Source organism: Formica exsecta, unplaced genomic scaffold (genome assembly GCF_003651465.1).
Source record: "Formica exsecta isolate Colony F162 unplaced genomic scaffold, ASM365146v1 scaffold82, whole genome shotgun sequence".
NCBI lineage: Eukaryota > Metazoa > Arthropoda > Insecta > Hymenoptera > Formicidae > Formica > Formica exsecta.
This window is the reverse complement of record NW_021853592.1, coordinates 1516444-1529810: the sequence shown is the minus strand read 5'-3', so window position 1 is coordinate 1529810 and position 13367 is coordinate 1516444. Positions and strand designations below refer to the sequence as shown.

The 13367-nt window shown below is 28.9% G+C and overlaps 2 protein-coding genes and 1 pseudogene across 5 annotated transcripts in view; 2 read left to right on the top strand and 1 right to left on the bottom strand.

Annotated features, from left to right (window-relative positions):
- Window positions 1–591, bottom strand: part of LOC115244562 — a 2071-nt pseudogene extending 1480 nt beyond the window's left edge.
- Window positions 245–12618, top strand: LOC115244559 (dual specificity protein phosphatase CDC14C). Of its 4 annotated transcripts, none has more exons than XM_029822283.1 (9): window positions 245–634; window positions 779–886; window positions 1347–1612; window positions 2352–2652; window positions 3041–3410; window positions 3521–3862; window positions 6696–6821; window positions 7061–7291; window positions 12060–12618. In XM_029822283.1, the coding sequence occupies exons 2-9, from the start codon at window positions 838–840 to the stop codon at window positions 12100–12102; spliced, it is 1728 nt and encodes a 575-aa protein (XP_029678143.1). In that variant the 5' UTR covers window positions 245–634; window positions 779–837; the 3' UTR covers window positions 12103–12618. The 4 variants fall into 4 exon arrangements, with proteins under 4 accessions (XP_029678143.1, XP_029678141.1, XP_029678142.1 ...); XM_029822281.1 differs by having other exon boundaries at window positions 7031–7291; XM_029822282.1 differs by having other exon boundaries at window positions 7010–7291; window positions 11988–12618.
- LOC115244558 overlaps window positions 9291–13367 on the top strand; it is a 12758-nt gene continuing 8681 nt past the window's right edge. The window contains exons 1-4 of the mRNA XM_029822278.1: window positions 9291–9444; window positions 10056–10720; window positions 10797–10909; window positions 11022–11429. Of these exons, the coding sequence (XP_029678138.1) occupies window positions 9436–9444; window positions 10056–10720; window positions 10797–10909; window positions 11022–11429 (1195 nt within the window). The 5' untranslated portion in view covers window positions 9291–9435. The remainder of the gene's footprint in view (window positions 9445–10055; window positions 10721–10796; window positions 10910–11021; window positions 11430–13367) is intronic.

Below are 13367 nucleotides of genomic sequence, written 5' to 3'. Positions count from 1 at the left end.
CGGTTCATACAGTGCGATTGGACACAACCACTCATATCGATCGATGTCTAGGGTAACCAGGATGATTGACCAATCAAAAGACCTCATTTTCAACTGGCCAATAAGCATTGTGTCCGATTGATATATGATATATGCTCAGTATTATAGGGCTTCACTGTCGGCAACAGTGTAATAAATAAAGATAAAATTTGACACACACATCATAAAGGCAAACGCTCGGTCTAGATATACTATGTCTATGCACACATCACTGCAGAGAACAAAATGGCGGCCGAATCAAAAGTCTCGTTCCGTTTGATTGTCACTGGACGATGGTGACCGGCGGTGGCGACGACGACGGCGATATCCGCGTTGCAAAAGATGCTGTCCCGATGATGCGAGTGTCCACCAAGTGCAACCAGTATAATGTGCGTGAAATAACGAATCGCTCTAATTGACGGCGGCAGCCAAGAAGGAGAATAAATTGCGCCTGTAAAATACCGGAGCGGCCATAGTCGAGTCTGAATTTACTCCTACGAGTTTGAATTCCGTAACGGTCGCGCGTATTCCAGTTAAATGTCACATCTCCTACTTTGCGTTATAAGCCCCATATGTAGGAGTCAAAAACGAGAGTGTACTTCAAATTAGTTATACCGTAAGTTTTTGACAGTTACAACGTATACTTGGTACAAATAATCTAGACTTGGTCTAGTTTTGTTAACCAGCTTTGCCTTATATGTATTTATTACATGCCACTAATTGAGATCTATTATTTACATAAATGTTACATTGATGACAGATCCATCTGATCTTAATTGGTATTCACTATTGCATAATTTTACGTGCAATTGAATCACGATGGAGGATGTAAATGAGATTTTGGTATGCGCAACTGAATTTATAAAAGGTAATTTATTTTGGATTAGAATCTACTTTTATAACTGCTTAATTATTACATTTTTTTTTCTTTTACACATACATGTAATATTTATTATATATAACATTAAGATTATTTTATAATTATCTAATTTTGTGTTAATTTATTATCTACAAAATTTTGACCAAAAAAAATTTCAGTTAAAATAAAAATATATGAATTTTTTCTTTACTCTTGATTTCATTACAAAAAATTGAACTTGTGTATAGTTTGTCCTTTATATTAAGAATTTAATTCTTTGAGTATCATTTTTGAGATTATTATTATAGTCAATGTATATATTGTCAATATTACAATTGCAATCATAATTTATTTCCAAAAAATTTTGTATTGTATTTTACTAAATACTGCAATCACATAAAATTTATGAAAATGGAAAATTTATCTTTTACTTGCTAGAAAAGGAGAAATAATTTGATTCTTCTTTCAGATCGATTGTACTTTGTCACACTAAGAACAACAATGAAACCAAAAAGTACTCCAAATACACATTATTTCAGCATTGACAATGAATTGGTGTATGAAAATTTTTATGCCGATTTTGGACCCCTTAATCTGGCCATGCTATATAGATACTGTCAAAAGGTCAATAAAAAATTAAAGGGGATTGCACTCAGTAAAAAGAAACTTGTGCATTATACGACAATGGATTCGGAAAAAAGAGTGAATGCTGCATTTCTCATGGGAAGTTACGCGGTAACAAATTTTTTTCTCTATTTAGAATGTCAATCTAATTTAGGGATGCTTTTCTGTCCTAGAAATTCTTTATATTAATAGCACATAAAAAATAGTATAAAATTAAAATATCTTGATTTTAATTCTAATATTAATAGCAAATAAAAAGTGCACAAAGCAAGAATATTCTAATTTTGCATGTAACACCTACAATTATATTTATGTGTGTCCATAATCTTGCTTATCAATTTCATTTTACATATATGTATGTTGAAATGGCAAATGTGAAATGGTGAGGAAAGCACAAGAGAAAAAATCAAGTTTAGGGGATTTCAGCTGTTTGATCAAATCATTGGAATCTGAATGGAGACTGACATTCAAAAATAAAAAAGAATGTCTGACTCTAATGAATAAAAATTAAGAAAAAAACAGAGAAATTAAAGTATAAATTTTGCAAAATAAAATGTCATTTATATATACTATTATATAGATTATACAGGATGTTTCGAAATTCGTGAATCAAATTACTACAGCAGAAAAATTTTCCAAGAATTAAATTATAACCATTATAATAAAAATATTTGCCATTTTTTATTCCAAGTAGCAATTCTTGAGATATTAAGGTTTAAAGCTGACCAATTACAAATTATGTTTAGATGGCTGTTTAAATATTTTAATTTATGAATTTTTGGAAACTTGTATATTTATTTATATATTTTATTTACATATACTAATACAATAAAATTTTTTATATTTTTAGATATTGTACTGTAAGCGTACAGCACAAGAAGTTTATGAATGTTTGACTAAAAGTCCAAATAATCCTTCATTTATTATGTTTCGTGATGCCTCCATTGGACCACCATGTTATCAGATATCATTAAGGGATTGTCTAAGTGCTATATACAAGTGCCATCAACTTGGTTTTTTTAATTTCGAAGATTTCTGTGTTAAAGAATACGAACACTTTGAAAGAGTTGAGAACGGAGATTTAAATTGGATAGTTCCGGGAAAGTTTGTTGCTTTCTGTGGCCCACATGCAAGATCTAAGATGGAAGATGGTGCGTATCTTCCATCTTGGTTGTATTAACAACCAATTTAATTTAAGAGTGAGTGTGTGAAAAAGAATGCAAATAATGAGAAAAAAATGAGAGGATTAGGTGAGTAAATATATCAGTGGAATGAATGGTTATAAGTGCAAAACATGAGTGTATGCAAACATGATCGAGTTTTGAGGAGGGAGAAACGAGAGAGTCGCAATTGAGCATGGAGAAAAGTGAAGGAATTAATGTTAAAAAAAATCATAAAATAAAAGTTGTAAATCACTTATGTATATATACAATTTATATATATTTCATTTTCATTTTTTATGATTTGAATCATTTAGAGTGCATTGATAACAGTGTAAAGTTATATATTACACAGTAATATTGTGTACTTTTTTTGCAGGTTATCCATTACATGGTCCAGAATCATATTTTACTTATTTTCGCCGTAATAATGTAACAACAATTATACGGCTTAATAAAAAGGTTTATGACGCGTCGAGCTTCACTGACGCTGGCTTTATACATAAAGATTTATTTTTTATGGATGGCTCGACTCCAACAGATTCTATAATGCACCAGTTTCTTAAAATAGCAGAAAACACAAATGGCGCAGTTGCAGTTCATTGTAAAGCAGGCCTTGGAAGGACAGGTTCTCTTATAGGTTGCTACATTATGAAACATTATCATCTAACCGCTCATGAAACAATTGCTTGGATAAGAATATGTAGGCCGGGTTCTGTAATTGGTCACCAGCAACAATGGCTAGAGAAGTGGGTATTTGTCATTTCTCTTTTATTTTCTTATCATGATGTATCTAATAGCTTAAAGAATGATAGATACATCATATAAAGGAAAACTGATAAATTATTGTGCTTTTTAGAAAGGAGATATATCTTCGATCGTTATTGAAAGAACCACTGCAACTCGAAAACAGAAATTTAGTCCATGAGTATGGAATATACTCGATAGCTGGTAGACCCAGTGCAGCTTCTTTCCAGGAGAATACAAAGAGTCTAATGGAAGATAATGTATCAGGAATAATGCATCGTGTGGATGAAATAAAACTAGATGATCCTGGACCAGTAGCTGGAGCTAGCACGACTAATAGATACAGTACGCTAACTCAGGGTGATAAATTATGTAGAATCAAAGCCAGAAGAAGAGGCATATCGACGTCTCAAACTTCTCTTAATACAAATACGGGGACATCCACTGTTGGGCAGTAAGTATAAACTGCTTTTATTCTAATAAAAACTTGAAACATATATATATATGTGTGTATATGTATTTTATGTAAATGATGGCACTTGTTGAAACTGACTTTTAGTATTTTAAACTTGATGAAATACATTAGGAAAAGAAGAAACTTGCAATATCAATATATATATATGCTCTATGTGCAGTTTATATATAGTCAATGCAACACGCTTTATGCCTCGGAGATATTATTTGATTGGTAAATATATATCTCACTAATATTCATTAGATCATAAACCATTAAAAGTCGAATGTATTTATACACCTATTATTTAGTCTTCAGGGAATTCAAAGATGTAAAAGATATTAGATTATAAAAAGAGAATGTCTCTCCTTTTAATTCAAAACTCAGTATTTAATAATTTTTGAAGTTATTGATTACAAATGTGAAATTAAAATTATAAAATTGAAAATAACGGCTCCAATACGGCGGCAATAAAGTAATTTTTGTTATACAGTAGAACCTCCTATATATACACAGAGCCGTTATAGATGTTATAACGTCTTGAGATTATCATATTTTGCGACAAGCTATATATTATTTCTTCAATATTGTTGCTTTGAACAAAATGATCATGATTTAAAAAAACTTTACGGCTCTAAAGATTAATGGAGAAACATATATAATAATAGATTTTACATAAATATGATGTAATTTTGTATTTTTCTTTTTATTATGTACTAATCTTATATCATATACATAAGTAAATTATACATTAATAAGTAATATAGGAATTTTAATAACAGTTTATTAAACATGAAATTTTAATATGTAAGAAATATTATGTTATCTTCAAGTTTCTTTGTGTAAAGATATTATAATATAATATTTAATATAACATGTATGTAATATATAACATGCGCACGTGTGTGAACATAGTGTAGTTATATAATTTATAAAGACACTTGTGTATTTCTCTCACTTCGTTTACTAGTACAAAACATATCAAAAAATATGAGATTGTAATAATAATGTAAATTTTTACATATAAGATAGTCCAGAATTACCGTGATTTTCTCAAGAACGATCAATAATAGAAAAAAAAGAAAGAGTTGAATAGTATATAACATCAATTATTTTTCTGCGACTGTATTTTTTAGTATAAAAAATATACTAAAAAATGAGATTATAGAAAGGTGATCCCTGTCATACATTATTCAATATTCTTCTCTATCATTTTTTCTATTTTTAAACTTTGTCAAGAAAATCATAGTGGATGCATGATCTTTCTGAACCAATCTATATTTGTATGCGCACGTACATTAACATCACCCGGAAAGAGAAGAAAAAAAATAGAGTGTTAATATTTTATATTAAAAAAAAGAAATTAAGAATAATTTATATTTCTAAATAACGTTTTATTACGTAATATAAATTGGCAAGAAGATAAGACAACATATTAATATCCCGATGTAGAGTACTTGGACCTCCCGTGTGTGTGTGTGTGTGTGCGCGCACGCGCGTGCTCGTGTAATACAAAAATTATAATAAAACTAGTTATATAGTTGTTAAATGACTAATTTTATTGAATGAATATTATAGTATTTATAATATAGTATATATTATAGTAATTATACACACATAGAGAGATACACATACACCAAGATACAACATAAATACATGAAAATTAAATTCTTAGTTAATCTTTTGTATAAGTTTATCTATGAATTATTTTTTTTATGAAAGTTTATATTAGAGTAATTTGGTGTATATATTAACAAACAGACAGATAGTGAATTTTCATTATCTTTGAATTTTGTCATATTCAAATTAATAATATAAATAATAAATTAATACAGATACTATCTTGGTGTTTCTGGCATATTTAAAAATAATTTATTTATTAAGATAATTATAAATAAGCAATTTCTGTGTTTAATTTTCTTTATAGTATGTATATAAAAGTGTATATTGATCATGTAGAATATTCTATTACTTTTATTTGTATTTAGATGTTTCGATATATATATATATTAATTACTCTTTTAATAATCCCGAAAATTGCAATTTATTTGTCAACTGATACTATATGGACATTTTTATCTATATCATTGAATATATGAACATTTATTATACAATTAACTAATAAATTTAAATTTTATTTTATTTTTATGCATTTTTATGGTGTGTCTTGCTGTATATATAATTATGTTAAAATAAAATATTTTTCACTCAGGAATAATTTTTATAATTTTCTTATGCACGAATTTTATCCTTTAGTGGATATATTTATACATATTATACATATATATTATTAATTTAATAAAGTGCAGTATATATTAATCATTTATTAAATGTAAATGATGTGTAAAGATGTAATGTAATATACAAATGAGCAACAATTCATTAATATTTAACCAAATATGTGAAATTTTTTAGATTCCAAAGCTTAAACTTCACCTTTTTGTACGAAAAATTTATATAATAAATAATTGTTACAAAAGTGTTAAGTTTAATGCAATACTCTTATCTTATTTTTTATGTTCTTAAATGTCTACAATAATGCAATTTTATTATACCTAAATTACTGTTTTATTATTATCGACAATACAAAGATTTATTTATCTACAGTAGCGCGCAGCGAGTTTTTTCCAGTCACGTTAAATCCTATAGGACCATCGGTCTTTAATGATATCTCTTCGATGTTTAAAATGTAAAGACGCCATATTGTAAACAGAGCCTACAACTTCGAGCTTCAATTGGTCACAGTTTTTTCCCTCTATCACATATACTGCTTTTATTCTAATAAAAACTTGAAACATATATATATATGTGTGTATATGTATTTTATTTACAGTCCATATTTGGGATCTTTGTTACAAACGAGGAGTCAGAAAGGAGCCATTACTACTTTAGTGGCAAATAAAGAAAGAGATCCCACTAAAAGACTTTTATCACGATCCACTGCAACGACAGTGAAGAGGTTGGACGATTATTTACTTATAAATTTCTTTTCTAATTATCTTTTCTGTCATTCTTCAACCTATTTTCCTCTATAGAGACCTATTCATTAACACATGCTTTTAATAATATTATCGAACTAAATATTATTGATATTGCATGCATGGGGTTAAAAGATATAGGTCTGTTTATTTTGACTGGAAATTGTAGAAACAATTGGTTGGTCAACAGTAGCTGTGATCCATCTTCCTGCCGTATTAGGTCTAAACCAGCAACACAGAGCCATAACATCAACAACAATACAACTACTATCAATCCTGTTACATCTTTAACTGTATCAAAGGCAGTGAGAAGAACGAAACGTACTTCCTGTATGGCTGCGCAGGCTCATACTACAAACTCGTCTGCCAATCATACGATACCACAGCCGCAACAACGCATGAATATGATTCTCAGGTCGGCAGACCGAGTTACTCGTTATTCACTCAGACAGTAAGTCGATAACTGTCCTTATTTCTCGGATTTGAGCTTAAATTTACGATTTGAGGAATTGATGCATTATCGTGTCCGATTATGCAGTTTTTTGATCTTTTAATTCATTGTTTGATATATAAGTGAAATTGACGTTGACAGTATTTCCTCCTCTTCTCTCCCAATTCCATTGCTTTTGACATTTAGTTTTGCTTTATTGTAATCGTGCAAGTATATTTTTCATATAAAACTATATTTTTGTCTTTTGTGTTTCTGGTCATCACAGATATATAAAGTTCATCTGGTTGTCGTAAATCAATAAAATTTTTGAAACTATAGATTTATATTGTTTAACATGGTCAGGTTAATATAAATCTATGAAGTTTCATGACACACATAAAGATGGTTCAATGTATAAACGAGATTTTTTATACACAAATTTTATTAATGAAAAAAAAGTACACAGTTTGCACACTTTGTTGTTTTTTATGATTGGAATATAATAGCTATTGATGTGCATTTTTTGTATCCCCTTCATGAAGTAAGAGAGAGAACGTTTTGCGAATCTAAAATGACATCGATTTTTGGATGGCACGCATGATTTGCATTTAACAGTTTTTGTTAAATTCTTTCTCCTATTTCAATACTTGCAACTATGATAAGATATTTGTCTCAAATTATATTCGCAATCTATCTAAGATTTTGGAGAGATAGCTTTTTATTTATTAAAAACTTTATCCATTGTGATACAGACGGGTGTAGTAGCCGTTTACTCATCGTGGTTACTGACTGGAGAATCCTGCTACAGATTTATATTCTAAACCTTTTTAAAGTATACGTTACAACTATACCACATTTTTGTACATAGCTGCGAGTAATGCATGCATTGTAATTATAATGCATATGTTAAAAAACTACAGAATAGACCTGCTGAAATGTTCTGCTTATGGTATATTGTCATAGATATTTATATTGATTTGTCAGTGCAGATTGCGATTTTAGCCTTACTTATTTTTCGTCATAAAAAGGAAATCTCGTTTATTATTTGTATATAAACCATCTTTATATTCATACACATACATACATATATACTTATGTACAAAACGTTTTATAACATGTGCGATTAATTTTAATAGTTAATGGGAGACACATAAAACAGTGAAAAAAGTTTATAAACATGTGTCCTATTTGTTTATATATGAAATTTTTTTCTCATGATGACAGATGTTATTTCTCAAAGTATTAACTTGATATTCCCTGTATACACACATACACACGCAAGATTGCCTGTTTTAAATGCTTATTCCTTTTTACTTTTTCGTTTTTGTTTTACAAAATTTTTAGATACAAGATTTATCTAAAATATCTAAACAAATATTTTAAGTATAAGTCTTTTGTAAAATCATGCAATCTCTATGTGGTACACTCTGCATTGTCAGCGGTATTGTAATTTTTTTGACACATAATTGAATCAATTTTAATGAAAAAACGGATTATCGAGTCGTTAGAAATGTCTTTATATCAGTTATAAAAATCTACAGTAAAACTTTACAAAAACGGACCCAACCCCAAAGACCTTGACCTTGACATATGTTGTCAAAATCTCTATCCTGAGTATCCTCCAAAATTACTATACATAAATGAATTTGCTAAGATAAGCTCTATTAAATGTAAATGGTATCAGAAAAATTACGTTCTATTTAGTAAATTCTTTTTGTTAATAACTTTTTAATAAACAACGGGCGACGCTTAAAATCTTTTGGAGGATATCCAGGATAACATATCAAAGTCGAGGTCGTTGGGCGTGGACCTGTTTTTGTAAAGTTTTACCGAATCTACAGTCAAGATAGAGGTATTCCTATTTAAAGAATTTAAGATAATCTTAAGATGACCTTGAAAAAAAAATCTAAAAAAATGAATATGATCATTCTATATATTCTTTTTCAAAGCACCTCGGCTCCCACTCCTCAACACTCGGTCTAGATATACTATGTATATGCTTTCCTCTAAAGAATGGAATGGCTATGATTGGCCAGTGTAGTACTTAATACGTATTAAAATATATCGGTGTAAACTAGGTCACAGACTTCTATATTTCATATAAGCAAAATTTGAGGAGTCGACAATCTAGTAATATATAGATATCTCTATGGTCATGGACAACAATGAAGAGTGTATGTATACTTTTGTATGCTTGTGTATGATACAAATGTAACGGAAAAATATATACAGAAAATATTTGTATTGGCTTTATCTCAATGTATGAGACATTGCATCTTTGTAATTGTACAAAATCAAGGAAGACGGATCAGCTCCGTTAAAAATTAATAAATTAATTCATTAATTCATTTCGAGATTCTCATGAATTTGACACTGCGCACATACACAAAGCACTTTTAGCCTTTTAAAATATAAAATTGATAATTAATTTGTAAATTAAAGTAATTTGCCTTGTAGAATACAATTTAATCTTAAAATCGTAAATATTATCTTATATCGAACGAATTTTTTTATACTGACTGTATCACGAAAATTTCATAGTGACTGTACACAAAAATTATTCATGAAAATAAAGACTGTAATTCTACAGTACAAATTTTTTCTTTTATCTCATAAATTATTAATTTAATATTTCAAAAGGCTGAAAGTGCTTTATGTATGTGTGCATAATGTTAAATTCATGAGAATCTCGAAATGTATTAGATTTATTAACTTTTGATATAATTAATTTGTCTAGTTCCTATTTAAGTAAGTTTATAAATTACAACTTGAACTTTTATTACAGACTACATTTGAGGATTTTCAAATAGATGAGCGATTCAAGAAACTGGAACGCTCTATGAAACTGGCTGTGCTGAGAAAGGCACACAGTGACAACGGAAAGGTGTTGCCTATTGCGAAAAGCCAGCCCAGCATCTCCAGCACCAATCTGGATAGTTTAGATTCTAGTTGCAGGATTCCATCATTGCAAACTTCTATGGTTCAGAGCGAGGTCTTGGCCTCCAGTAATAATCTAAGAAACTTACTCTTGAGAAAGAAGAATTATAAAACCAACCAAGAAATAATGGCCTCATCTAGTATTAAACAGCACAACATCAAACAGGATAATCATTTGAATGATAGATATGTTATGCCACCTCCAATGAGGAACACAGTTTATTGTACTTCTAAAAAAACACAAGGCAACATCTCTACATTGTCAAATTACGAAACAGCAGCATCAAATTTCCTTAATAGGCCTGTTCAGTCTTCCACAATGAATACTTCATCTTTAAACAGTGCTGCTAGTTATGTATCCACTAATAGAAATACTAACAAAGAATACTTGCATTCTCTTGCTGCACCAATGACACCTACTAATAATCTTCAGAGAATTGACAGAATATTTTCAAAATGGAAAGTTATGCTGAATAACCATTATGAATTAATAATTAAAGGAACATTAGAATGGTAAATATATAATATAAATTTTAGTAATTTAAGCATTAAGATTTTTTTCAATTTAACATGTATTTTTTTTTAATAGTGGAAGAGTTGCACATAGCAAACCGGTCATCAGAAGATACTCTGCAACATGTGTAGAGTCTAAATATAAAAATATATATAGCCTTCAAGGAAATATTGTTGATGAAACAAATGGTAATTGTATAAAGTTTTTTTAAATATATATACATACATATATATGTAGTATATAAAGTTGATATATATATATATATATTACATAAGTTAATAATTTATATTTTGTATACAGTATTACCAGATTATATTCGTGGAAAATTTCATAATGGTTTTCCTGATGATTGGGAAAATGTTTATCAAATATGGAGAACATATGTTAGCCAAGGATGTCGAGTGACATTTCGTTGGCCTACTCGTATTACTGATAGCGATGATGATTTAAAGAGTGAATTAACAGAATTGACTTGTATACGCACGACAAATAATAAGACTATTCCTATGGAAATTAATGAATCGATTGAATATATTAAGTCCGATAGTCCAAGTGACAAATCTTCAAAAAATGAGAAAAAATATCATAATTGTTCCACTCATAGTTTTCAAAGATATGAGGAAAACACTTCATTTGTAAAACCTTTTACCTCCAACTTTGAAAAAGATATAATTTCAATTGCGCAAACAAGAAACATAATGTCAGTACATAATGACAAAAAAAAAAAAAAAAAAAAAAATTGGAATATTATATTATTCTTTTATCTAAATCTAAAATATTATAATTTTTCTAAATCCAAAAACAAAAAAGGATAGTATTTTAAAATAGGCCATCTCTTGTGCGTATACATATATTTTTCTATAGTTTTTTATTTTGTAGAAACACGCGCGCGCGCACACACACACACACACACACACACACACACACACAAAATAAAATTTTTCTATATATTTTAAAATGTTTACATTCTATACTAACTTTATATAAGAAGAAATATAGTAATCTAAAATACCAAAAATTGTGGGACTCTGTTGTGTATGACTGATTTTCGTTAATTGATTATTGCATTTTTTTTTTTTTAGATTGATATTGCATGTGACATAACTCCATTAATTTCGGTTTTGTTTTGTTAAAGCATGCATTAAATACTAGAAATCTTATATAGGCCTGGGCAAATAACATTTGAACAGAAATGTATTAAAAGATGAAATTTTTATTATATACAATCCATAGTCCAGGCCTCATAATGTATAACATTACAAATAGTGTTTAAGGGAGAAAACAAGGAGCACTAGAAGTGGCTAACAAACCGATCCTATTTATTTCTGTGACTTGCAGTGCACGCACAACAAAAAGTTATAAAAGTGCATTTATCAGATGACTAACCGATATTCCCAGTGGCGTTGGGGAGGATTGTCAGGTAACTGGAGCATCTCACCAGCGCCGAAGATCTCATCGCTTAAACCCCATCATTTAATAAAAAGTACTTCACACTGACCTTCAATCCGTCTTCAAATCAAGTGAGTTTTGCCCAGGCTTTTATATCACAAATTAATGAAGATCAAACTCTCTATCTCTACAATCATCAACACTGCATTTATTAATATGGTTTTATTATATTTGCATCACATGGAATATGAATTTGTTGCAGTGTTATTTAACTCATAAAGTTCACACAGCTTTTATAATTGTTCTTTTACATATCAAAATATTGCGATCTATTGAATGTCTACAAGAAAAAAGAATCAAGTTTTTTGTGTATATTATTTATACATTTAATCTCTTTTTCTCTGGTTAAAATAAGCATTTGTAAATACGTATTTTTAAAATTATTTTGTCTATACATAATTTGTTTTTAATCATTTTCGGTTTAGCTAAAATGTTTATTTAATACGCATATATTCTTTTTGCGATATCTGGTGAATATGTATTTTATGATAATATAATCTAAAATATACTTTATTCTTTTATCTTTATTCAAAAGCTTTGCAGAAATATTCAGTTATTATTTTTATTATTTTAAAGAAAAGAGAGAGTTAATTCTTCCAATATCATACATATAACTATAATTAATAGTCCCCCTATTATTATTAATATTCTGGAAGAGTCAACCTTGATTTTGTTAAATGATTAAACGAGTGATAATTTTGAATGTATTTAAAATTAAAAAATTTGTTATATTTTTTGTTATATTAATACATTACTTAAAACAATTAGGCGATCATTTTAAAACTTATGAATTTTGTCGATTTTCAAGAGGCCGTATCTCAGTTTCGGGAGATCAGTTAGGAGATTTTTTTTGCTAAAGAATGAAGCCTTGACTTTATGGTAGCTATAGGATGACATTTACCGTTCCATCGGACTGTCTTTTTTTGAAGACCAAAAATAAAATGTGCAAAAATCCCAGAAATTTTATTTTGTGGCCTTCCACGGGAAAAGCAAGGATGAAACGAAAAATGCTACCACATAGGCTTGGAAATCGGGAACTTGCCCTTTAAAACGCGCCTAAAAGAATTGTCCTACGATCCCCTGAAGCTGACGTTACGGTCTTTTAAATATCGACAAAATTCGCAAGTTTTAAAATAATCCTCTAATTGTTTTTAGTAATATATTATATGTAAATTTTTATATATAACTATATTATAT

Bases quoted from the DNA above. Each gene is read 5' to 3' on its own strand.
- LOC115244559 (XM_029822280.1), top strand. From the start codon at position 838: ATGGAGGATGTAAATGAGATTTTGGTATGCGCAACTGAATTTATAAAA. The intron at 887-1,346 runs GTAATTTATTTT...TTCTTCTTTCAG, and splicing joins CGCAACTGAATTTATAAAAG to ATCGATTGTACTTTGTCACA. The intron at 7,292-12,059 runs GTAAGTCGATAA...TGTGACTTGCAG, and splicing joins ACTCGTTATTCACTCAGACA to TGCACGCACAACAAAAAGTT.